This window comes from Callithrix jacchus, chromosome 14 (genome assembly GCF_049354715.1).
Source record: "Callithrix jacchus isolate 240 chromosome 14, calJac240_pri, whole genome shotgun sequence".
NCBI lineage: Eukaryota > Metazoa > Chordata > Mammalia > Primates > Cebidae > Callithrix > Callithrix jacchus.
In genome coordinates, this window is record NC_133515.1 from 71,110,849 (window position 1) to 71,138,198 (window position 27,350).

The following is a 27,350-nucleotide window of genomic DNA, read 5'->3' on the forward strand; positions in this document are numbered from 1 at the left end:
AATTTGTCAAATGCCTTTTCAGCATCTTCAGATATGATTATCTACCTAATAAGTAATATTAATAGATATCCTAATACTTAGCCATCTTTAACTTTCTGGAATAAATCCCTTTCAATCATGATCTAATATTTTTAACATTAAAAATGTTATTGACACATAATAGTTGCATATATTAATGGAGTACATGAGTTTTTTGATACAGCATTCAATGTATAATAATCAAATCAAGGGAATTGGGATATCCACTGCTTCTAATATTTATCATTTCTTTGTGTTGGGAACATTCCAAATCTTCTCTTCTAAGTATTTTAAAAGATATTCTAAATTCTTGTTAACTATAGTTGCCCTACTGTGCTGTTGAACACTAGAACTTATTCTTTTTATATAAATGTATTTTTGTACCTATTAACCAACCTCCTTTCATCCCTCCACCCTCTACCCGCTCTGGTAACCACCATTCTATTTTACCATCTACCTCTATGAGATCCACTGTTTTAGCTCCCACCTATGAGTGAGAACATGAGAGATCTGTCTTTCTGTGTCTGGCTTACTTTACTTAACATATAGCCTCCAGTTCCATCTATGTTGCTGCAAATGACAGGGCTTAATTTTAAGGGCTGAATAATATTCCACTGTGTATATATAGTATATTTTCTTTTCTTTCTTTTTCTTGACACAGAGTCTTGCTCTGTCACCCAGGCTGGAGTGCAGTGGCATGATATAGGCTTGCTACAACCTCCGCCCCCAAGGCTCAAGCGATTCTTGTGCCTCAGCCTCCATAGTAGCTGGGACTACAGGCATGTGCCACCACACCCAGTTGATTTTTGTATTTTTAGTAGAGACACGGTTTCCCCATGTTGGCCAGGCTGTTCTCAAACTCCCGGCCTCGAGTGATCCACCGCCTTGGCCTCCCAAAGTGCTGGGATTACAGGCCTGAGTCACCTCGCTCAGCCCATCTTACGTATTCATCTATTGATGGACACTTGGTTTGATTCCATATATCGGTTCTTATAAACAGTGCTATGATAAATATAGGAATTCAGATATATCTTCAATATACTGACTTCCTTTCATTTGGATATACTCCCAGTGAGAATGCTGGATTACACAGTAGTTCTATTTTTAGTTTTTTAAGAAACCTCCATACTGTTTTCCAGAGTTGCTGCACTAATTTACATTCCCACCAATTATGTATGAGTTTTCTTCTTTCTCTGCATCCTTGACAGCCTTTTTGTCTTTTTGATAACAGTCATTTTAACTGGAGTGAGGTGATATTTCATTATGATTTTGATTTGTATTGCCCTGATGATTAGCAATGCTTAGCATTCATTCATATACTTGTTGGCCATTTGTATGTCTTCTTTTGAGAAATATCTATTGAGATCTTTTGCCCATTTTAAAATTGGATTATTTGTTTTTTGCTATTGAGTGATTTAATATTCTTAAAATGATGTTGGATTCTGATTGCTAATATTTTATTATTTTTGTACAATCTTTGCTGGGTTTCCATATGAAAGTGACCCTTACTTAACAAAGAGAATATGGTGATATAATGATTGAGGATTGCTTCAAAATGATCCAAAGTTAGGGTACAGTGGGGAATGAGAGACTAAAACAAAATTGGCCATGTGTTGATGACTGTGGATCTGAAAGATAGGTACTTTGGGCCTCATTGTAATATTCTCTCTATTCATATATGTTGGAAATTTTCCCAAGTAAAAAGTATATGAAAAACTTGAATTTGGAAAATTTATTTCTTTTTCTACTCTTTGGGACAATTTAAACAGCACTGAAATTCTGTACATATAAAGTTTGGTAAATGCCTCTGTTTAGATTTTCAGCTTCCTGTGGAATCAATTTTGGTCATTTATATTTTCTTATAAAACTGACCACTTCTTTTATTTTCAAATATGTTTGTATAGTCTTTCTTGCTTTAGGCATTTGTGTATTCTACAGGTGTATTTGTGTATTCTATTTTTAAATTTTTAATTATAGAAATTTTAAAAATGTATAAAAGTAGAGAGAACAGCATAATAATCACTCATGTACCCATCACCCAGTGTCAATAATTATCAGCATTTTGCCAAATTTCACTACCTTCCCACCTCTACTTTCCTTTCTTCTGGAGTATTTGATTGTATATCATATTACTTTACCAATAAATACTTCAGGCTAGATCTCCAATTGATAAAGTTTTTTTTTATAGCCATCATCATTACCCAAATTAACAATAATTCCATAATATTATCTAATAAACAAATGGATTTTTTGAGATGGGAGAAACTTAGGTAAGACAAAGCAAAAAGAAAGAGATTGAAGCTCCAAGAGAGTAGGGGAAAATGAAGTAGTACCAAGATCCTGGTGTAGAGTCCAGACTCGGAAATGCAGAAGGTCCACCATATTCTGGGGCTAGAGGAGTGGAGGAGAAAAGAGATGAAAGGTTGTCTGTCAATGGGAGGGTTTTATGGTGGTCATGTCATGTCTGATTTCCTCCAGTTTTTTCAGTGAAATAGAAGGTAAGTTTCTCTGCTGTATTATTAAGTAGAGAGTTTGAGAGGGATGTGACCAAAGAGAAGCACAGAGACAGAAAGTTGGCTGCAAGGGATGAAGACCATGAATTTATAGTGGCAACAGGCTACATGACTGTCTGATGCTCTGCAGCACTGCACATCCGGTTATCCCGGGAGCAGAAAACGTGGCAATGATCTAGACTAGGATCTGCTGAAGAGTGCATGGAAGTGTGGATCCCAAGGAACTACGAGAATTAATAGGAGCAAACCAGACTGGATAAGGAAGGAAGAAAAGCTAAGACACAGTTATCATGATCTCAAAGAAAATAAATGGTTCAAACAAAGGTCTTAGAGATGACGAAAAAATGGAAGAGTTAAAAAAAAAAATAAGTGTGCTTTTAGGCCAGCATTCTGGTTAAAGAAAGAGATACTCGAATTGAAGCTTTTAGAGGTGACGTACTTGTGAAGAACGGTGAAGTCAGGTGTGGACATGGAGAATGGGATAATGTAGGATACTAGAGGTGAAGCTTACTGGAATTAAGAAGGTCAAGAATCTTAAAACCATAGCATTGGTGAGTGAAGTGATAAAAGTAATTTGCAAGACTTCAGGTAGAGAATGTGAGTTGGGAGCTAAAATCCTTAGATAATTTTTCTTTTCTTTTGAGACAAAGTTTCGCTCTTGTTGCCTGGGCTGGAGTGCAGTGGTGTGATCTCAGTTCACTGCAACCTCCACCTCCTGAGTTCAAGTGATTCTCTTGCCTCAGCCTCCCAAGTAGCTGGATGACAGGCATGCACCACCATGCTCAGCTAATTTTGTATTTTTAGTAGAGATGTGGTTTCACCATGTTGGCCAGGCTGATCTCAAACTCCTGACCTCAGGTGATCCACCCTCCTCGCCCTATCAAAGTGCTGGGATTACAGGCGTAAGCCACCATGCCCAGCCCTTAGAGAAATTTGAAGAGTTACCAGAAGGTAACTGATGATAGAAATGGAAGGATAAAGAGTATTAGTTACTTGGCAAGTTTTGAGTAATCAGGGATTTCTAATAGAGATTGAGGAATAAGGAACAAAGAGTAACACTAGAGAGGAAGGAGTGCTCACCCCTCTCCCAGTGCTGCACTTGGTGTGATGTGAAAAATTAGAGGTTAAAGGGGAAATGATTCATCTGATACTACATTGACCAAACCACACATATTAATAGTTTATTTCAATAAATCCAAAATCCTCACTCAGAAAGCATATTAAATTCACCTAATTTTATTTCAATGATTTTCTTAATAATAATAATAAACACATTTTGAATTTTCTGGGAGTAAACTTTTATAACCCAAATTATTATTTTTAATTTTATTCCAATGAAATTATTTAACAACATATAGGTATTTTACCTTAAATAATTTAATAGCTTCTGTCTGTAGGGCTTCAGAAGGTAGAGTTGTCAGGGGGGAAATGATTCCTTCTTTGCTGTGACACAAAGTGGGGTGTCTCCATATCTGAGAGGCTAAGTGCAGAATAAAATATAAACAGAAAACTGAATAAACCACTTATTTTGGCCTCCTATTAAATTAATCCTTTAGACATTAGCTCATTCAGGCTTGGCTCACAACTTTAAGTCACAAAGGTCAGAAAAAACCCTTGGCAACATTATTTTATTTTGGTTGCCAGGTCATTGGGACTCTTTGACAAGTTTCTGTTTTTCTTTTTTTTGTTTTAGTTTAAAAATTTTCCATAGGTTTTTGGGGAATAGGTGGTATTTGTTTATATGAGTAAGTTCTTTAGTGGTAATCTGTGAGATTTTGGTGCACCTATCACCTGAGCAGTATATACTGAACTTGACTTGCCTCACCCACTTCCCACCCTTTCCCCGAGTCCCCAAAGTCTACTGTGTCATTCTCATGCCTTTGCATCCTTACAGTTTAGCTCCCACTTATGAGTGAGACGTGTTCCTGTTTTGGACAATCTAAAAGAGTTGGGTCCTAATTTGCTAGGCTGCAATAAGTCTAGCAGGGTACTATCACACTGCTTAAATGTGCTTAAGATTGGTAACCTAGGTAGAGGGCATGACTATATATGAGAAAAAGCTGGGGAAAGACCTAGAACTTCTCTAGAGAGGAGAAGCCAATGTAGAAAGAGATATAAAGAGGAATTTAAAGGCTTTCCTGAAATCAACATTTATTAAATTTCTATGTTGGACACAGCAAATAAAATGTGGTCTCTCTTAGTATGTAAAGGATAGGATAGGATCTCAATAGGAAAACTTTAACCATAAAAATTAATTTTGGGCCAGGCACAGTGGCTCATGCCTGTAATGCAGCACTTTGGGAGGCTGAGGTGGGCAGATTGCTTGAGCTCAGGAGTTTGAGACCAGTCTGTTCAACATGACGAAATCCCCATCTCTACCAAAGATACAAAATCAGCTAGGCATGGTAGTGCACGCCTGTGGTCCCAGCTACTCAGGAGGCTGAGGCAGGAGGATTGCTTGATCCCAGGAGGCAGAGGTCATAGTGAGCTGAGAACACGCCACTGCACTCCAGCCTGGGTGACAGAGTAAGACTTCATCTCAAAAACAAAACAAAACAAAAAATTTCAATGGAAAACTATAAATGCTATAAATCTTTTAGCTTCCCTGGGCCATACTGGAAGAAGAAAAAACTCAAAAGGAATTTCAAAATGTTTTAAGGAAGTTTGGGAATTTGTGTTGGGCAACATTCTAAGCCATCCTGGGATGAATTCAGCCTGTGGGTTACAGGTTGGACAAGCTTGCTATAAAATAATTAAGGGATAAATTGCATTAGCACATAATTTTAACATTGACAAAGCGCCTTTTATGAGCCAGATGCAGGGCTGGCTGGAGGATCTCCTAAGGCTAGGTGGGGTTTTGTGATGTTGGTAAGGACTGCCAAGGAAGGGGGCATTCCAAACAGAGGAGCAATGGGAGGAAAGGCAGAGGTGATGGGACACAGTGAGGAATGATGGTGTCCCGGCAGCCAAGGAGCCACAGAAAGAATTCTCTCCCATGAAGAGCAAAGGCAAAGAAAAGGTGGGTATATTTCAGGGAAACAGGTACCCATTAAGTGAAAATTCGATTAGGCTAAGGGGGTTGAGGTCCATTTCATAAACCATAAAGCTTTATTTATATGTTTATGAACTTACAAGGCTCCCCGTCTATATTTAGCAATTTGCAAACCAGTTGTTCAAATTCAGATCCAACATTTATATTGTTGCTTCCAGCTGCAACAGTCAGGTGATAAAGCCAAGTGTCCTTGAAACCAGAACATATTAATAGAAATGTTAAGATATAGTTTTGATTACTCAAAGAAAAAAACAACCTGCATAAACAGAAAACTCTGAGATGGAAAAGAACAACTTGCTTTAATTTTTAAATAATAATGAAGAGACTTTTATTCAAACAATTCTCAGGCATGCTCACTTGAACTTGCTTATGTTACCTTTTCCCATTATTCACATTTTTCTTATTTTCTTCAGATGCTTCTTAGAAAAGCATGACAAAATTAAGAAGAATACATGTTAAGAGACTAAATACAACCAGCTGAAATTCTTTTACAAAATACAATAAATTCTATTAAATTTAAAATCTGACTCCCAGAGTGATACATACAGAATATTTTGGAAATCCAGAAAATTTAAAGAAAACATAATATCTATCTTATCCCACTCACCCAAGATTACTGGTCTATTTTCCTCTATGGAAATGTATATGTAGATTACATTTTTACAAAGTTGAATTATTCTAAAAGTAGAGGATAATTTCTGAATTTTAGTAATATAGTACAAGCACTCCCTCATTGCTAGAAATTCTTTATAAACAAGTTTTAATGGCTGCAGGATATCCTATTACACATACAGACATACCATATTTATGTAATCAATTTCTTATTGTTGAACATTATAATAGTTACTAACTTCTCACTGATAAAAAATACTGTGACAGCTATCGTCTTTTAACTAAAAAGGAAATGTTATATTTTCCATATTTAAAAATTTCAAAACTAAAATCACTTTAAAAAGAGTATTATAGGCTGGGCATGGTGGCTTACACCTGTAATCCCAGCACTTTCGGAGGCGGAAGTGGGCGAATCACCTGAGGTCAGGGGTTCGAGACCAGCCCGGCCAACATGGTAAAACCCCGTCTCTATTAAAAATACAAAAATTAGCCAGGCATGGTGGTGCCTGCCTGTAATCCCAGCTACTTGGGAGGATGGGGCAGGAGAATCACTTAACCTGAGAGGCAGAGGTTGCAGTGAGTCGAGATCACGCCACTGCACTATAGCCTGGGCGACAGAGTAAAACTCTGTTTCAATAAAGAGTATTGTGTCAAACAAACTATACATAAATTTTTGGCTGCATTTATTAACATTTTCTTTTTCTTATTTATTTATTTATTTTTGAGATGGAGTCTCACTGTTACCCAGGCTGGAGTGCAATGGTGCAATCGCAGCTCACCGCAGCCTCTGATTCCCAGGTTCAAGTGATTCTCCTGCCTCAGCCTCCCTAGTAGCTTGGATTACAGGTGCCTGCAACCATGCTCAGCTGATTTTTGTATTTTTAGTAGAGTTGGGGTTTTACCACAGGCTAATTTTGAACTCCTAAACTCAGGTGATCTACCTGCCACAGCCTCCCAAAGTGCTGGGATTACAGGCATAAGCCACCGTGCCCAGCCAATCTTTTCTTAGTATACATTTTCTGAAATAGAATTATGAGTCATTACCAGGGCATAAAAACTTTTAGGAACTCTTGAAAAATATTTTCAAAGTACTTTCCAAAGCATTTACACTAATTTCTGTTCCCACCAGTGATATATAGAAGTGCTTCCCCTCTCATAGCTTCACTTGCATAATTTTTTAAACCTTTATAATCTGAGAGACAATAAAAGCTTTATCATGTTTAAATGTGCATATCTTTGATTACAGATGAGCATAAGCATTCGTTAGCCATTAAATTCCTCAGTAAGTTGTTCATCAAGCCCTCTTTCCATTTTTCTACTAGAAACATAGTCCTTTTCAAATCAAATGAGAGGCAACAGAGGCAAGTGTTCAGGAACACAGGCTCTGTGGTTAGAGACAGGGGTCTAACACCAACTCAGCCTCTTGCCAGATGTGTGACCACAGGAAAGTGCTTCAGTCTTTCCATCTACAAATGCGAATACTGTCACCTCCCATAGAGGGTAATTGGAAGGATAAAGAAGAGACATGTCTAACACCAACTCAGCCTCTTGCCAGATGTGTGACCACAGGAAAGTGCTTCAGTCTTTCCATCTACAAATGTGAATACTGTCACCTCCCATAGAGGGTAATTGGAAGGATGAAGAAGAGACATACTTAGCACTTGGCCTGATACACGTGCTCAAAAACAATGATCAGTAGCAACAATAATAATCTATAAAGAGTTCTTTATATGTTAAAGATACAGTAGCCATCCATGAAATACTTTGTTTTCTGTATTATCTTTTTAGTCATTTTTTATGGTCAAATGATCTTTATTATTTTCATTTTTAAAAAAATTTATTTATTTTACTTTAGGTGCATACTATATCTGGCATTTCTCCCATGTTATTTCTCCCATGTTATCCCTCCCCACTCTCCCCTCCCTCCGCACACATTGCTGTCTCTCCCTTACCCACCCCCAACTGCCCCCAGTGTGTGATGCTCCTCTCCCTGAGTCCATGTGTCCTCACTGTTCAGCACCCGCCTATGAGTGAGAACATACGGTGTTTGCCTTTCTGTTCTTGTGTCAGTCTGCTGAGAATCATGGTTTCCAGATTCATCCAAGTCCCTACAAAGGACACGAACTCCTCGTTTTTTATGGCTGCATAGTATTCCATGGTGTATATGTACATTTTCTTTGTTTAGTCATATTTATATTAATATTTGATATACAGAAGTATTTCAATATTTAAGTATTTCAATAGTCAAATCTATCAACCATTTGCACTCTGATTTCTTACACTGCCTTTTTTTTTTTTTTTTTGAGACGGAGTTTCGCTCTTTTTACCCAGGCTGGAGTGCAATGGCGCAATCTCGGCTCACCGCAACCTCCGCCCCGTGGGTTCAGGCAATTCTCCTGCCTCAGCCTCCTGAGTAGCTGGGATTACAGGCACGCACCACCATGCCCAGCTAATTGTTTGTATTTTTAGTAGAGACGGGGTTTCACCATGTTGACCAGGATGGTCTCAATCTGTTGACCTCGTGATCCACCCGCCTCGGCCTCCCAAAGTGCTGGGATTACAGGCGTGAGCCACCACGCCCAGCCCCTTTTTGTTTTCTTAGAAAGTACTTCTGATTCAGAAATTAAGAAAAGGCCTTTTAAAAAAATAGTTTCATTGAATTCTCTTAACTCTTTAAATTCATCTGGAAATTATTTTGCTATCTGTATGAGATGAAAGACTAAACTAATGTTTCCTAAGTAGGCAATTTCCTCAATATATAATAAATACATAATCCTATGTATTGAATGATACATTACTTCCCCATTAATCTGTGATGACTCCTTTATCATAAACGACTACATGTATATATAACACATAAAATCATTTTCACTTGTATCTAAGCCCAAATTTTATTGAAAATAAATCAAAAACATAAAATGGAGGCCTTAGATTTACTAAAAAATGTTCCATCTGAGAGATCCACATTTTTAACATAATGTCCTTTAGCCATGCAATTCTATGCACTAATTTCAGCCTTGATACCACTTTTACAACAGGACTGGAAAATGACACATTTCAACAAGGCTCATTTCCAGGGAGGTAAAGAATCTCTGAAAACAGAGCTAAAAGTCTATAGCAAAATTTTCTTCCTTACTTTCATTAAATTGATTTGACAATTATTACCAATATCTGAATAATATTAGTCTATATCAACCAATATGTCTTAGAATACCTTTTCATGCTTGGATCCAATTAGGAGGTAAGTCGGACCTTGGTCTTTGGGATGGATAACGATGGTATAATGTGTGGATAACAGACTACGTCCACTGGCTTCGTAATCTTCATCTGAATCACAAGATCTGTCAACCTCTTCCACTTTAGCCTCCCAGAGTTTGATCTGACCTAAAGGAAACTAAAGTAAATATTAGTAATTGTGAGGAAGGCACTTTCCAAATCTTTTCTTACTAAAATGTTTCATAGTCCTTTTCATTTTTACCTTTATAAAGCATACCTTTTAAATTTGTATTTTATTTTTTATTTTCTCCTTTTTTAAAATTTTTTTATTTTTTTAATTTTTATTTTTTATTGCATTTTAGGTTTTGGGGTACATGAGCAGAGCATGCAAGACAGTTGCGTAGGTACACACATGGCAGTGTGTTTTGCTTCCTTTCTCCCCATCACCCACATTTGGCACTCCTTTTTTTTTTTTTTTTAAGAGATAGGGTCTCCTCTGTCTCCCAGGCTGGAGTAGAGTACTGAGGTACAATCAGTAACCTCACTGTAACCTCTAACTCCTGGGCTCAAGGGATCCTTCCTTCTCAGCCTTTCAAATAGCTAGCACTACAGGCACATGCCATCATGCCCAGCTAATGAAAAAAATAATTTTTTTTTTGGAGATAGGGTTTCACTACATTGCCTAGGCCAGTCTCAAACTCCTGGGCTCAAAGAATCCTCCTGCCTCAGCCTCCCAAAGTGCTGGGATCATAAGCGTGAGCCACCACTCCAGCATAACATGCCTTTTTAAAAATGATGCCTAGAGGCAATTTGATTATCCTCAGTATAACAAAACTAGTGGTAACAACCAAAGAGCCCAACAGTAATATGAAAGAACAATACATATACTAGAGATTTAACTTTTGAGGAAAAAGCAAGATGCTACTTCTGAATGGTAGTTCAGATGATTCAGCTGTACTAAAATTGTTAAAGGAGGCAGAAAGAAATTATTTAGGTAGACAGTTAGGGTGAAGCGAGTCCCCAACAGAAAGCTTTCCTTTTAACAAAAAGCAGCTCAAAGATAGCTCCCCTTCTAAACTCACACAGTTCAAGGAAATCACTTCTCTTCTAACAACTAGCAGCCTGAAAGAGCAGACAGAAAAACACAGATAAGACAGCTTCAGCACAGAAGGAGTGGGGAAGACCTCCTGGGTAATCACCAAACTTCACACTGATACAGTGGGTCCCCAATAAAACAGACAGTCTTAATAAGCACATTATGTTCCCTTTGGCTACACTAAGATAGGAAAGCTAAAAGCAGACTGCGGGGGATGCCTGCAGCTGCAAGATGAGAACAGACACAGAAACTCTCCCTCCCAGAGAAGCAGGACAAAGAAACACAGACTGAGTCGGCCTATGTGGTCAAGGAATGGCACATAAGAGTTGATAAAAAAACTCTGCTCTGTACAGATAGCACACCTAGTCCCAACTAAACCATCAGGAGAATAGTATATTCCCTCCTTATGAGCCCCCTTCTTGCTAGCCTATTTATAAAAACCCTGACATTTTTACTACAACTTGGCAACCCACTAGGACCCCCCTCTCTGTGATGGAAAGCTGTCTTTCCTTTTGCACTATCTATTAAACTCCTGCTCTAAACTCACTCTGTTTATGTGTGCATCTGTGACCTCGATCTCCTTGCCCGTGAGAACAAGAACCTTGGTATTTTCCCCATACAACGAGGCTGCTTCAAAATGACCCATTACCTAGTTAAGTAACTAGTAACTAGTAAGAATTCACCAAAACATTCATTTGACTTTTTTTCCCCACAGAATTGATCAGCGGTTTGATTAAGTTATTGGATCAAAAGGACAAGTGTATACATAGTCTCAAAACCGTTCATTGAAAAGAAAAATATTGTTTCTAGAAAAAATAACAAGATTAGATAGATAGCACAAAATGAACTATCATCCCAAAGGAGCATTCAGAGGCTCTTTACTAACAGAATATATCACAAAACAATGCCATGAATTTCTCCATCTTAAGGGTAAGAAAAACTTTCTAAAGCCAATTTACATTAAATTTTATCTATGCTTTTATTGACATAACCAACTATAGCTGCTGTGCTGAATATTTGGCCTATCTATTGTTAAAACTTTTGCTCTAATTTAGCATCTTTATTCCAGGAAAATACACGGTCTGCATCAGATTTATAACTTCTAAAATCTTTGGCCAAGTTTGCAACTGGAGCTTTGAAAAAGTTCATTCTAACTACAAGGATATTTACATCACATATTTTCATGGTAAGTTTCAGGGCTCAGGGCTCAAGCCCTTCTTCCACCTATATTCACTTTCTGGGTGACCTCATCTAAGCTCATAGCTTTAATACCAGCATATGTTAGCTACTCCCAAATTTAAAACTCCAGACTCACTAACTCTACTTAGATGTTGGATAGCATCTCAGACTTCCTTTGGTAAGACTTCCTTAATAACTTGCTCTTCCCAGTCTCCCCCAACTCAAGTTGTTGGCAATTGATATCTATTAATGCGCAAAACCTTGGCATCATTGCTGACCCTTTTCTGTCTCTCATATTGACTTTTCAGTCAATAAATCTTGTCAGCAAGGCTTTCAGAATCTATCTAGAATCTGGTCACCTCTCACACATCCACAGCACCACTAAACCACAATCCCTTCTCACATGAATGACTACAATGGCCTCCTAATGCATCTCTTCCTTATTCCCATCGGTCTATTCTTAATCAGCAGTCAGAGTGCACCTGTTAGACACAGGCAAGATTGTATCCCCGTTCTGCTCAAAGCCCTCCAGTAATTTGTCATCTCACTCAGAGCAAAAGCTGAAGGGTGGCATTCTGCCACCCTAAAAGATATCACCTGGGCATAAGAGTTATTTTAAACTAAAGGTACTTTTAAAAGCAGCAGGTGCAAGAAGGGCGTTCTGACCCTCTGCCTTTCTTCCCAAAGGCAGCAGATAAAACCAGAAGGAAAACAAGATTCCTGTCAAGATGGGAAGCTGAGACCAGGGGAAAGTTATACAAACAACCCTTGTTAAACATACCCTTATCTTCCTCATCACTTCTCCACCCAACTAAGTACCCTAGCCTAAGGCTCTTTGCCTGTCATGTTTTCACAATTTATTACACTTTGTCCAATTCAGTATATAAGTGTTCAGCTTTAAGTCTTTGGGTCCTCATTGCCTTAGGAGGGCTCCTGTGTGATGTAAAACTTACATTAAATAAATTTACATGTTCTCTCCTGTAATCTGTCTTAACGTGAATCTAATTCTCAGGCCTGCCAAAAACCCTAAGAAAGCAGAGGTAAAATTCTGCCTCTCCTAAAAAAGCAAGCTTTTAAAAATAGGTTGAAGAAAACTAATTCTATTACTACTATGATAATATATAACAATACTAACCTAATTGTGTGCTTTAGGCACACATCATATGAAAATCTACGTTTCATCCACCCTAATACTTAAAGATGCTTATTCATTCTACCAAAGGATGCACTACGCCTTGATAAGCAGCAAATAGACCTAGTGGTTTCAAATGTTTTGATTTAATAAAAAAAGACATGGATACAGATTAAAAGCAAATTATTTTTGGAAACATTTATAGCAAAAAATGAAGTAGGCCTATACTGATTCACATATATTCTCAATACTTTTCCAGCGGTTATAATGGATTTCTGTTCATGTATCCATTCTTCTGACTTGTTGCTTCTGTGATCCATGCTATCTATTTTTATTAAATTAGTTTTCTATTTATAAAAACACATGCTTACTGCAGAAACTTGGTAAGTATGGGAAGGATTTAAAAAAAAAAGGAAACCATCCACATTACTGTGATCACAGATAATTATTCAACACTTGGTACAGTTCTTTTTCTATCTGCTCTGTTTATTTTTATTTAGTTATGTCGGACTGAGATAAAACTTGGCATTCCAATCACCATCCTCTAAGATCTCATAATTGCAGAGAAGTTGGGAACTGAATTTGCCAAAACCTCCTTCCCTGTTATGGTTCCCAGTGAGAGTTTCCTATGAGAGAATCTACTTGAAGTTTAGAGGGTAGAAGAGTCATTATTCTCCTGGGACTGTTGTGGCTAGATGTTGGGGCTCATGTGAAATTCACTGAAGCTTCCCAGTGAACCCTTGAGGACCAGCTGCCTTTGGTCCTTGGGCCAGAAATCTTCAGTGTTGACTTCTTACCTTCACTGGCGGTTTCTCTAACCTTTACCCCCGACAACTTTTCCAAAAGTTATGTAAGTTATAAAACTTTTCTAAAATTTATGTATGTCCCCAGTTCTATATTAAAACTTTAATTTTTAATTTTTTTTTTGAGATAGGGTGTCACTCTGTCGCCCAGGCTGGAATGCAGTGGTGTGATCACAGCTCACTGCAGCCTTGATCTCCTGGGCTCAAGCAATCCTCCTGCCTTAGCCTCTCAAGTAGCCAGGACTACAAGCATGCATCACCGTGGCTGGATAATTTTTCTGTTTAGTAGAGATGAGGTTTTGCTATGTTGCCCAGGCTGGCATTAGAACTTTTACACCAGTAATACATAGAGTGGTTTCTGTTTTCTTGATTGACAAGTTAGGATTACATTGAGTATATACTTCTGTATCATATATATTCAGGTAGCATTTGTATGTGAGGATTTTCCCACACTACTTCAGAGGTTGTTTGTGAGTTTCTTTTGAGACAGGGTCTCATTTTGTTGACCAGCCTGGAGTGCAATGGTGCGAAGCATGGCTCACTGTAACCTCCACCTTCTGGGCTCAAGTGATCCTCCAACCTTAGTCTCCCTAGTAGTTGGGACTACAGGCATGCACTACCACGCTCAGCTAATTTTTAAATTTTTTTTGTAGAGACAGGGTCCTAGTATGTTGTCCAGGCTGGTCTCAAACAATCCTCCCATCTCTTCACCTCCCAAAGTGCTGGGATCATAGGCATGAGCCATCGTGCCTGGCCTCGGTATTGTTTTAAATGGTTGTACTGTGTTAACCTCTACCCCATTAGCAATGCTGAGTATAAAGACAGTATAAGCTGTATTTTAAATACAGCTGATCAGACCTCAGAGTGTAGTCTGTTAAAAGACAAAGAAAAATACTAACTGTCCCACATGGTCACTAGACCAAGAAGTTTATACTCATTAACACAGTAATCAGTCACAGGCTGCCCTTCAGAGGAATGAACATTATTATATTACTCAAGTACTCATGGTCCATGTTGGTTCAATTTTAATAGTTTCAGTTATCCAAAGGTGTCACAGAATACCCATAATGATGACTAGGCATACATTTTACCTTTGGGTAGATACCCCATCCTTTTATTCTGAAAGTAAAAGTAATTCAGATTCTTTTGGGAAGGGGATTAGTTTAAATATTAATAAACAGAATATAAACAGGCAGATGGATGGGTAGATAAGTGGTATTCAGGAATTTGAGGGCCTGGGACAGAACTAGATTCTTTTTCCTTCTTAGGTTTTCTTTCCTAACTTGCTGCTTCCTTCTATCAACCTTATCTGATCTGTAAGAACCTGGGAAAATATAAGAAACTGATGGCTGTGGGAGGGAGTAGAAGAAGACTTTTCTAGGTCTTAGAAGATGCATTAATTAAAAGTTGCTAAGGCTTGTAATTAAGAATCAAGACCCCTGGAGGTGTAGGTTATAGAACTTTGTGTAATTATCTCCGTTGAACCAAATTGCACCAAATTTCAACCTCATAAAGATTCTGAAGTTTTACAAAGTAACAGAAGAGTGAAAAGGAAAACTTTAAGCCTTAACAAAAAGTTACTTCAATTGGCATATTAAAAATATATTCATACCTTATCTTCTTGACTCCGAAAATAATATAATGTCTTTCCTATTAGTGTACACCAGACTCTCTTGGAGTATCCATGTTTTACCTGAAATCATATTACAATGAATTGTAAATGTAGCCCTGAACTCTGACACCTTAAAGTATAGCTTATACACTCTATTTGAGTTTCTATAAGTATTCATTTTGCCCAGATATAAGTAATACTCCGAATAGATTGTCCAATGCTGTTTAAGATTTACCTGCTGCACCTTGAGCACACACAGACATAAATATGGAAACAATAGACACTGTGGACTACCAGAGGGTAGAGGGAACCGGGGTGGCCAGGTTAAAAGACTACCTATCAGGTACTATGCTCACTTCCTGGATGATGGGATCTATACTCCAAACCTCAGCATCATACAATATTCACATGTAACCGATCTGCATGTACACCCCCTATATCTAAAATAAAAGTGGAAAAAAAAGATTTACCTGTTAACAACAGTAGAATGGTAAGTTTTGCTTTGGTGCTCACCATTCAACATATAACGAATGTTTACTGTGCCTCAAATACTATGCCTAGGACTGACACTTCACAGATGGATAAAGAAGCCGGTGGAGGGGTGGATAATGAGAAATTATGAAACAGGACACAATGTATGTTACCATGAGTGATGAATATCCTACAAGCCCTGACAGAATCACTATGCAATCAATGCATGTAAGAGAACTCCTTGTACCCCATGAATGCATTATAATAAAAAAAGAGAAAATGTAATTTTACCAGTAAGAATATTTCATACTTTCCACATTTTACAGATTTCCGACAACCCTGTGGCTCTCTAGGTTAATATTCTCATGTTAGAAGAGAGAAGATGAAAACCTAAAGAATTCTAGTGATTTCCTAAATGTAAAAATTTCATTAATTTGAAACATTTGATGCCTTCTTAGAAGTAATCATACAAAGTAATAAAATAATGTTAAAAGCTATTACTGTAAACTGAAAACCTCCTATCTATCAGGTACTAAGTTAAGGGATTGGGACGGAATTTGAACCTAGCTCTTGACTTTGAATAGTCAGTAACTGATCTAGGTCCTGGAGAAACAGATTTGAACCGCATACAGTCTCCTTTCTCAGGAAGTTCACAGCCTTGTGAGGACAGACAATTACATCAGCAGTATGCTAAATATCTTCATCAAGAGTGCAAAGAGGCTGGGCACAGTGGCTCACGCCTGTAATCCCAGCATTTTGGGAGGCCGAGGTTGGCAGATCACCTGAGTTCAGGAGTTTGAGACCAGCCTGGTCAACAGGGTGAAACCCCCTCTGTACTAAAGATACAAAAATTAGCTGGGCATGGTGGCATACATCTGTAATCCCAGCTACTTGGGAAGCTGAGGCATGAGAATTGCTTGAACCTGGGAGGCGGAGGTTGCAGTGAGCCAAGATTGTGCCACTGCACTCCAGCCTGGGGAACAGAGCAAGGCTCTGTCTCAAAAAAAAATGTTGAAAAGAAAGAGTGCAAAGAGTTCACATTTATATACATTTTTGTGGAAGATATTTTACCGATATTTTTACTATTGTAGGTTTATCATCACTTCGTGGCTTTATGAAGATTCTTACTGTGAGTTACCCCCCTGCCCTAGTCCTGCCCAGATATATATAGGCCTTGAAGATTTTTACCAAACAGTCCCAGCTATGTTCTCCAGCCTAGAAAAACACAAAGAATTCCATTCACACTGATGAGTGAAATTTAGAATGAGCCCTATTGCCCCAAACCTAGAATGTGTGGTTGCACTTGCTCTTTAATCCACTTCATTGGCAGAAGCCCCACCCATCTAGCTCTGCCAATTTCTGCCTTGGGGCCAGACCCTCTCCTGCAACAGTGAGAGTAAATTCAATCTGAAGAAGCACACCACCTCAAAACCAAGACACTGGCCAGTACAACTAAAGCCCAAAATCCTATTGTCATACTTGCCCATGATGGTAAGAATTATGGAGAAAAATGAAGCAGGAAAGAAGAGGATGTGCTTGTGGAAGGAAGAAGGGGTATTACATTTTGAAATCAGGTGGACGAGAGGGCCTCACTGCCATTGAGCAAGCCCCCGAAGGCCCTGAAGGTGTAGATGAGCTGTGCAGTCATCTGGGAGGAGAGCAGGGGCATCTGGTGAGAGATGAGACCCTGTGGGTCTGAGAAGGAGCAGCAAGGCCTGTGTGTCTCAGGCTGAGTGAGTGAGGGGAGAGGTTATCGGGGAAGGGACTGGGAGTGGGATAAGGTATGATACAGACTTTAGGATCCCATAAGCCTTTGTGATAACTTAAATTTAAATGGATTATTCTGGCTGGGTGCGGTGGCTCACACCTGTAATCCTAGCACTTTGGGAGGCCAAAGCAGGCAGATCATTTGAGGTGGGGCGTTAGAGACAGACCTGGCCAACATGATGAAACCCTGTCTCTACTTAAAAATATAAAAATTAGCCAGGCATGGTGGTGCATGCCTGTAATCCCAGCTACTCAGGAGGCTGAGGCAGGAGAATCACTTGAACCTGGGAGGCGGAGGCTGCAGTGAGCTGAGATAGAGCCACTGCACTCCAGCCTGGGAAACAGTGAGACCCCATTTCAAAAAAAAACAAAGGACTATTCTGATAGCAATACATTGATCAGAATACAAATTACTGTCAAAATAGATTTTACAGTAGACAAGTCACTATACTAGAAAAGGACTGGCCATGGAGGTCTAATGAACCAAGGTTTAAATTGCTTCCACTTCTACCATGCACTAGATGGATGTGCTCAGGAGACTGACTTAACCTCTCCGTTTCTTTGTCAGTAACTTGGGATTTTTGTACATTTCACTGGGCTGTTGTGAGAACCAAATGAGAAAATGTAAATAAAGGATGTCAGTAGTTACTCAATAAATGCTTCTGTCGTTACTATGAATAAGAAGTAAAACATGTTTTCTTTTAAACCCATAAACCCAGTCAGCCTTTGGGCTTTCAAAGCTATGGTTTAAGCAAACGAGTAACTCCACTACCTAACGGTCTGATGGATTTAGAATGCTGTTTGAGAGAAAACAAAAAATGTTTCATTTGAGACATGTTTCAGTATGATTGAATTCAGAAATGTATTTACAGACAAATATCCTGGAAGCTTTAAATAGCGTTGTGTGGGGTGCCTTTTTTTTTTTTCCTTCTTCTTTAAACAAGCTCCAGAAAGAAGTCTCATAAAAATTGATGTATAATGCATCTGGCTATAGACAGTGTACTTCTGAAATGATTTATCTTTAAAAGAGAACAATGTGTGCCTTTGAAGAATTGCAAATTAATGAAGACCTCTGCCAATTCACTGTAAAAAGCCATGTTTTAACAATCTATCTTTATACATAAATCTTGCACTAGAATTTCTTTTTCCTTTTTTATTGAGATAGAGCCTTGCTCTGTCACCCAGGCTGGAGTGCAGTGGTGCAATCTTGGCTCACTGCAATCTCTGTCTCCAGGGTTCAAGTGATTCTCCTGCCTCAGCCTCCCAAGTAGGTGGGACCACAGGCTCATACCACCACTCCCAGCTAATTTTGTTGTCGTTGTTGTTGTTGCCTGAGACTGAGTTTCACTCTTGTTGCCTGGAATGCAATGGCATGATCTTGGCTCACCACAACCTCTGCCTCCCAAGTTTAAGCAACTCTCCTGCCTCAGCCTCCCGAGTAGCGGGGATTACAGGCATGTGCCACCATGCCTGGCTAATTTTGTATTTTTAGTATAGATGGGTTTTACCATGTTGGTCAGGCTGGTCTCAAACTCCTGACCTGAGGTGATCCTCCCACCTTGGGCTCACAAAGTGCAGGGATTACAGGCGTGAGCCACTGTGCCCAGCCTAGAATTTCTTTAAACTCTGACTTACTCTTTAAAAAATTAGAAAACAAATTATACTAGAAGAATTCTCATGAAAATTTAAAGGCAACTTCAAATCTCAAGGTGAACTAATTAAAAGAATATTTTTTTACCATGCCTCCATAACAAAAGTAGTTCCTAACAGTTTTGTTTGAAATTTTGAAGACAAACAGTATATCATATCCCAATTAGCCCTTGCCACTGCACAAATCATAAGCTCCTACGGTATTCTCTCCTTCCCCATAATCTAATCCCTGTGGCGTTCTCCACCACAAATCCTGCCACCAGCCTTGCTGACTTCACTCTCTAGGTGACACTCTCGGATAATAACAGCTAGCATTTTTGTGTGTGTTTATGATGTGCCAGGCACTGTTCTTTTTTTATTATTATTATTGTACTTTAGGTTCTGGGGTACATGTGCAGATCATGCAGGATTGTTGCATAGGTATATATATGGCAAGGTGGCTTGCTGCCTTCATCCCCCCCATTACCTCTATCTGGTATTTCTCCCCCAGTTATCCCTCCCCATCCTCCCTACCCGCCAATTGACCCTCCCCAACCCCCCCCGGCAAACTGACTGTGGTAAGTGATGCTCCCCTCCCTGTGCCCACATGTTCTAATTGTTCAACACCCGCCTATGAGTGATAACATGTAGTGTTTGGTTTTATGTTCTTGTGTCAGTTTGCTGAGAATGATGGTTTCCAGATTCATTTATGTTCCTATGAAGGACATGAACTCGTCATTTTTTATGGCTACATACTACTCCATGGTGTATATGTACCACATTTTCCCTATCCAGTCTATCATCGATGGGCGTTTGGGTTGGTTCCAAGTCTTTGCTGTTGTAAACAGTGCCACAATGAACATACGTGTGCATGTGTCCTTATAAAAGAACAATTTATAATCCTTTGGATATATACTCAGTAATGGGATTGCTGGGTCAAATGATATTTCTATTTCTAGGTCCTTGAGGAATCACCACACTGTCTTCCACAATGGTTACACTAATTTGCAAGCCCAACAGTGTAAAAGTGTTCCTATTTCTCCACATACTCTCCAGCATCTGTTGTCTCCAGATTTTTTAATGATTGCCATTCTAACTGGTGTGTGACGGTATCTCAACATGGTTTTGATTTGCATTTCTCTAATGACCAATGATGATGAGCATTTCTGCATGTTTCTTGGCCTCATAGATGTTTTCTTTTGTAAAGTGTCTGTTCATATCCTTCGCCCACTTTTGAATGGGTTTGTTTGTTTGTTTGTTTGTTTTCTTGTAAATCTGTTTTAGTTCTTTGTAGATTCTGGATATTAGCCCTTTGTTAGATGGGTAGATCGCAAAAATGTTTTCCCATCTGTTGGCTGCTGGTTCACTCTAATTATTGTTTCCTTTGCTGTATGGAAGCTCTGGAGTTTAAATAGATCCCATTTGTCTATTTTGGCTTTTGTTGCCATTGCTTTTGGTGTTTTAGTCATCAAGTCCTTGCCTATGCCTATGTCCTGAATGGTTTTACTTAGGTTTTCTTCTAGGGATTTTATGGTGTTAGGTCTTATGTTTAGATCTTTAATCCATCTGGAGTTAAATTTAGTGTAAGGTGTCAGGAAGGGGTCCAGTGTCTGCTTTCTGCACATGGCTAGCCGGTTTTCCCAACACTATTTATTAAACTGGGGATCTTTTTCCCATTGCTTGTTTGTCTCAGGTTTGTCAAAGATCAGATGATTGTAAATGTGTGGTGTTGCTTCTGAGGCCTCTGTTCTGTTCCACTGGTCTACATCTCTGTTTTGGTACCAGTACCATGCTGTTTTGATTACTGCAGCCTTGTAGTGTAGTTTGAAGTCAGGCAGCATGATGCCTCCAGCTTTGTTCTCTTTGCTTAGGATTGTTTTCGCTATGCAGGCTCTCTTTTGGTTCCATATGAAGTTTGGAGTGGTTTTTTCCAGTTCTGTGAAGAAGGTCATTGGTAGCTTGATGGGGATAGTGTTTAATCTATAAATTTTTGGGGGCAGTATGGCCATTTTCATGATGTTGATTCTTCCCAACCATGAGCATGGAATGTTTTTCCATCTGTTTGTGTCCTCTCTTACTTCATTTAGCAGTGGTTTGTAGTTCTCCTTGAAGAGGTCCTTTACATCCTTTTTTAGTTGTATTCCTAGGTATTTTATTCTCTTTGTAGCAATTGTGAATGGGAGCTCACTTTTGATTTGGCTGTTTGTCTGTTATTGGTGTATAGAAATGCTTTTGATTTCTGCATATTGATTTTGTATCCTGAGACTTTGTTGAAGTTGCTTATCAGTTTCAGGATATTTTGGGTGGCAATGATTGAGTCTTCTAAATATAAAATCATGTCATCTGCAAATAGAGACAATTTGGCTTCCTCTTTTCCTAATTGAATACCCTTTATTTCTTTTTCTTGCCTGATTGCTCTGGCTAGAACTTCCAATACCTTATTGAATAGGAGTGGTGAGAGAAGGCATCCTTGTCTAGTGCCAGATTTCAAAAGGAATGCTTCCAGTTCTTGCCCATTCAGTATGATAATGGCTGTCGGTTTGTCATAAATAGCTTTTATTATTTTGAGATACATTCCATCAATACCTAGTTTATTGAGGGTTTTTAGCATAAAGGTCTGTAGAATTATGTCAAAGGCCTTCTCTGCATCTATTGAGATGATCATGTGGTTTTTGTCTTTGGTTCTGTTTATATCATGGATTATGTTTATAGGCTTGCGTATGTTGAACCAGCCTTTCATCCCCGGGATGAAGCCTACTGGATCATGATGAATAAGCTTTTTTAATTTTCTGCTGCATTCTGTTTGCCAGTATTTTATTAAAGATTTTTGTGTTGATGTTCATCATGGATATTGGCCTGATGTTTCCTTTTTTTGTTGCGTCTCTGCCAGGTTTTGGTATCAGAATGATGTTGGTCTCATAAAATAAGTTGGGGAGGATTTCCTCTTTTTTGTATTGTTTGAAATAGTTTCAGAAGGAATGGTACTAGCTCCTCTTGTACATCTGGTAGAATTCGGCTGTAAACCCCTCTGGTCCTGGGCTTTTCTTAGTTGGTAGGCTATTAATTACTGCCTTAACTTCAGCCCTTGTTATTGGTCTATTCAGGGTTTCGACTTCTTCCTGGTTTAGTCTTGGGAGAGTGCAAGTGTCCAGGAATTTATCCATTTCTTCCAGATTTACTGATTTGTGTGCATAGAGTTGTTTGTAGTGATCTCTGATGGCAGTTTGTATTTCTGTGGAATTGATGGTAATGTCCCCTTTATCATTTTATTGTATCTATTTGATTCTTCTCTCTTTTCTTATTAGTCTGGCTAGCAGTCACAAGCAGTTCATTTGCAGTGTTGTTTAAACTAATGGAAAACTACAAGTAGCCTCTAAGTCTAATAGTAAGGGAACTGATCAGTAAATCATCAGTATTTATTTACTGAGCTCTTTTTTTTTTTTTGAAACAGAGTCTTGCTCTGTTGCCCAGGCTGGAGTACAGAGGCACAATCTTGGCTCACTGAAGCCTCTGCCTCCCAGGTTCAAATGATTCTCCTGCCTCAACCTCCCAAGTAGCTGGAATTACAGGCACATGCCACCATGCTCAGCTAATTTTTGTATCTTTAGTATAAACAGGGTTTCAGCCCAGCACAGATCTCCTGTTCTGTGGGTTGTAGAGGGCTTGGGTGGAGCACTGTATCTGAACCGAAGTCCCAGAGGGGGAGACCCCTTGGTCCTCTGGTCAGTTGCACAAACCTCCTGAGTGGGGCAGTGACTTGCCTTCCCTCAACTTGCCCTATTTGGTTTATACCCACTGTCCAGCCAGATCCACAAAATGAACCTGGTACCTTGTTTGGAATTGTGGAGACCACTCAGCTTCTGTGTCTTTCTTGCTTGGAGCTGCCTCTTATTTGGCCATCTTGTGATCCCCACCCTATGCCAGGCACTGTTCTAAGACAATTTATATGTTTATATAATTCATTTAATCCTCCCAATACCTTGTGAGGTTGGCTTTACTATTATCCCCATTTTACAGATGAGTATACCAAGGCATGGAGCCTGTAAGTAACTTCTTTGAGGTCACACGGGTGGTAAGTGGCAGAGCCAGGACTTGTGCCCAGGCAGTCTGTTTCCCACCCTTGCCCTTGCCTCTTGGCCACACTGTCTCCACATTCTTACTCTCTTCACTTCCAACAACCTTTGCTGTCCCTCCACTTTTGCCACCTATCCCCTCAGCCATACCCTAATCCTTTTTTCTTCACTGGGAACTGTTCCATTTCTGCAGTTTACTTTCTACTCTCTGATCACAACTTTTTCCCAGTTCCTACCACGTCCCTCCCGCTCTCACTTACCACACTCCTATTCCTGTTTTTTTGTTTGTTTGTATGTTTGAGATGGAATCTCACTCTGTTGCCCAGTCTGGAGCACAGGAGCATGATCTTGGCTCACTGTAACCTCTGCCTTCCAGGTTCCAGTGATTCTCCTGCCTCAACCTCCTAAGTAGCTGAGATTATAGGCACATGCCACCGTCCCAGGCTAATTTTTGTATTTTCAGTAGAGATAGGCTTTCACCATGTTGGCCAGGCTGGTCTCGAACTTCTGACCTCCGTGATCTTCCCACCTTGTTCTCCCAAAGTGCTGGGATTACAGGCATGAGCCACTGCACTTGCCCACACTCTTATTCTTTGACCTCATTCATAATTTTAAGCCCCTTGATCCTTCCATTTTATTCTAGCTTATCAGTTCCCTCCTGGACCCACACCTTCTCTGCCAACCTCAAATTCCATGTTTCATCATGAAACAACTCTTGCTCCAGGACCTGTGATTTTGCTGTATTCCTATGCCTCTAACAAATTAACAAAATTCCATCTCCATTTGCTTTTAAATAATCCAGTGAAGAATGTGGCCACACACAGAAGGTTACAGGGGGTAATAACTGTTGAAACTGGAGGATGAATATGTGAGGGCTCATTACATTATTCCCCCTATTTTCACATATGTTGGCAATTCTCATAATAAAACATTAATTTCAAATATCATGTTGATAGATATGTGGTAAAGCAAGCAAAATGTTGATTGTAGCAACAAGGTGATGGGAATATGGGTGTTCACTATAAAATTATTCTGCTTTTTTGCATATTTGAACATTTATAGAATAAAATGTAAGGAAAAAAATCACTATCCTCAGTTCAGTACAATGTAAATCCTCTGCTCCTATTTCTGGGCATCTGAAGATGTTAGAGAAAAATAACCAATATGAACTCAAATCAGAAAGTCTGGTGGGCCTTCAATAACATTTATCAAGCCTTCTATTTATCCTTGGGTATATCCTACTTTCCTGAATGATTATTCTCCATCCTTTTCCCCACTCCTAGCATTGTCTTACAGAATAATGTTCACTGAGAAAACGGAGGGTATTAGACATGCTGTCACTCAATGTCCCACAAACTTAAGATACTCACCTGTACCCTTCCTCACCTTTCCTTCAGTTTCAGCCCTTCCAGTGTGCCTTCCCACCGTGTCCAGCCACCCACTTCTTCTGCACATTGTCTTTAATCTCAGTCATCCCCTCTTCTAAGTGTCTTTCCCTTAGCTTGTAAACTCAAGGCATATCTTTCCCATCCTTAAAAAATGCCTCTCCTGACTCTAGGTTCCCTCCACCTTGATTCTAATGTACTGAAAGGTACAGACAGTCCTTCAAACTCAAATACTTCACTTATTAGTCTCCCAACTGCCCTTCAGCCCACTGAAGGCAATGTGTCTTCTCCTCAGAGCACATGTGACACTAGATCAATCCCTTCTGGTCATAGGCATTACTCTCAGGTCTCTGCACACATCTCCTTACTATGCCCTTAAATTCCCAAGAATTCCCCTGCTCTCCCCTGCCCTACATATTTGCCATATGTATGCTGATGATTCCCAGAAGCCTTCTCTCCAATTTAGCCCTCTGTCCCTCTCCTCTGATGTTCTGGTGTTCTGCTGTTTGCTGGACTTCAACTAAGACATCCTCAGGAGCTCCTGATGTCTTCCAAAATAACCTACTAACCTTCCTAAAACTGCTCCTCTTTCCTAAGCTCTCTCTTATCTGCTATCATCTTTCTACCAGGCATCTTTATCTCTTCTACTTCCTAACCCCAAATTCAATCAAACCAAATTATTTAAATTCATCCTCTTCTCTTTTCCTGTAATCCCTTCAGAGTCTCATCCTCTTCATGGGAACAAATTCCTTAACTGTTCTTAGAACTTCCACCTTGCCTCCCACTAATTCATCTTCCTCTCAGCAGAGTAATCTGTTAGCAACATGAGTATGCTCACATCCCTGTTACAAACCCTGAAGCATTTCAAATAGTCTTCAGGAAAAAGACTTAAGTCCTTAAAAAGACAAAAATAGCTCTTTACCATCCAGAGGCCCCTCTAGCTTTTTCTCACAGCTCACTACAACTTCTGTCTCCCAGGTTCAAGCAGTTCTCCTGCCGCAGCCTCTCGAGTAGCTGGGATTATAAGTGCCTGCCACCACACTTGATTTTTAGTAGACACGGGGTTTCATCATGTTGGTCAGGCTGGTCTCAAACTTCTTACCTCAGGTGATCCACTCACCTTGGCCTCCCAAAGTGCTGGGATTACAAGCATAAGCCACTGCTTTGAGACTCTAAGCCTTCATTCATGGTGTCTCCTAGTCTGGGGTACCCTTCTGCCTATTCCCATGTGGTATAACTAACTCCTACGCCTCCTTGAAGACTCAGCACAGGTAAATCTTCTCTCAGATGTCATTCCTGACATATTTCAATAATTGAACTTTACATATATCATTATAAATAAGCTTTTGTCTCCCTCTTTCTTAGATTATAAGGCTCTCGGAGGAATGGGACAGTGGCCCATTCATCTTACTATCTTTCAGCACATTGTGCTGCATGTGGTAACTGCGTAATACATTTCTGGTTTTTTAAATAACTGAATTTTTATATAGAAAATGTTCTTAAGCATTAAAATAAAAACTGCAAGAGTGAATGTCTAGAATCAAATTAGTCAAATTCTTAGTATCTACCTAGATTATTCTGTACTTAATATGTGACAACCTGAAAAAACTTCTTCCCCTCCAAGATATTCAAATGCAATTCTATAGTATCTCATATTACACCCTGAATGTGAGTCGGAGCAAGTCACTCAGAATAACTGAGGGAAGCTGTTCTCTCATAAGGTTCTGAGGGTGAAAATATGGGGTGGACAAGCACAAATGGCAGGAAAGGAACTTAATAAGCATCCTGTGTGTAAAACCTAATGATTTGGTCATCTGAAAATCCCATCAACTCATATACTCTTTTAAAATGCAATTGTGAAATGGGAAGTGGAGAATCGCAGAAATGTTACAGGAGTGGAAACTGACATGCCATGCTGATAAAATAAAACAAGCAAGCATACAAAAACCTAATTGTGAGAGAAGTAATAAATCTTTAGCCATGCTATCATATTAAATTGTCAGGATTTGATATACATATGTGGTCCTTGAAACAGAAGCACAGCTCATTATTATGAATGTGATTTAAAGTAGCACTGTGTTCACTGGAAAAGTACTGTGCAAATATTTCGTTCCCTAACCCATCAGTAACTAAGAAAACATTTTCATAGTCGTATTTTAGAAAAAACATAGTGATAGTATATCTCTTTGTTTAATGCAACGGTGAAATATTTTTACCTTTGCTATAATTGGTCAGTCCTTTTAAATATAAGGTCAGTCCTTATAAATAAGTTTAAGTCAATACTTATTCATTGTAAAAAAAAAAAGAACAGAATTAAGCAAAAATAAAATAAAATCATAGAGATAACCAATATACCTTGGTATACTTCCCATTCAGACATTTTTCTATAAATACTTACAACAAATAAGGAATAATAATGTAATACTGCACTCTACTTCTCACTTAACAATGCATCATATTTCTATAGCATTAGATATTCTTTTTCAACATTTAAAAGGCTGCATAGTAAAGCATTATATGGTTGTACAAAGCTATACCTTACCCTACATCTAAGTTGATCCTAATTCTTCTTTATTATGAACGATGATGTGCAAGGAATCTTTCCGGGGTAATGAAAATGTTTTGTATCTTAACAGAGTCACAGTAAATAGCTTTCAAAACTAATCAAACTCTATACTTAAGATCTGTGCATTTCAGATACATTAATCATAGCTCATTTTTTAAAACAGGAAAAAAATGCTGTGAGGAACATCTCATAATTAAATCTTTTGCCAATTAAGACCATTTCCTCA

At 39.0% G+C, this 27,350-nt stretch overlaps 1 protein-coding gene across 5 annotated transcripts in view; it reads right to left on the reverse strand.

The window, feature by feature from the left end:
* The window catches only part of PLEKHH2 (pleckstrin homology, MyTH4 and FERM domain containing H2), a 139,848-nt gene that overhangs the window by 35,766 nt on the left and 76,732 nt on the right, over window positions 1-27,350 (reverse strand). For all 5 annotated transcript variants that reach the window (XR_008476403.2, XM_054245013.2, XM_078349436.1 and 2 more), the window contains 4 exons: window positions 15,234-15,314; window positions 9,410-9,589; window positions 5,664-5,772; window positions 3,899-4,011 (listed from right to left, as the gene is read on the reverse strand). Coding sequence is in view for 4 of the 5 variants with exons in the window: in XM_054245013.2 (XP_054100988.2) it covers window positions 3,899-4,011; window positions 5,664-5,772; window positions 9,410-9,589; window positions 15,234-15,314 (483 nt within the window). In the remaining variant the exon portion in view is untranslated. The remainder of the gene's footprint in view (window positions 1-3,898; window positions 4,012-5,663; window positions 5,773-9,409; window positions 9,590-15,233; window positions 15,315-27,350) is intronic.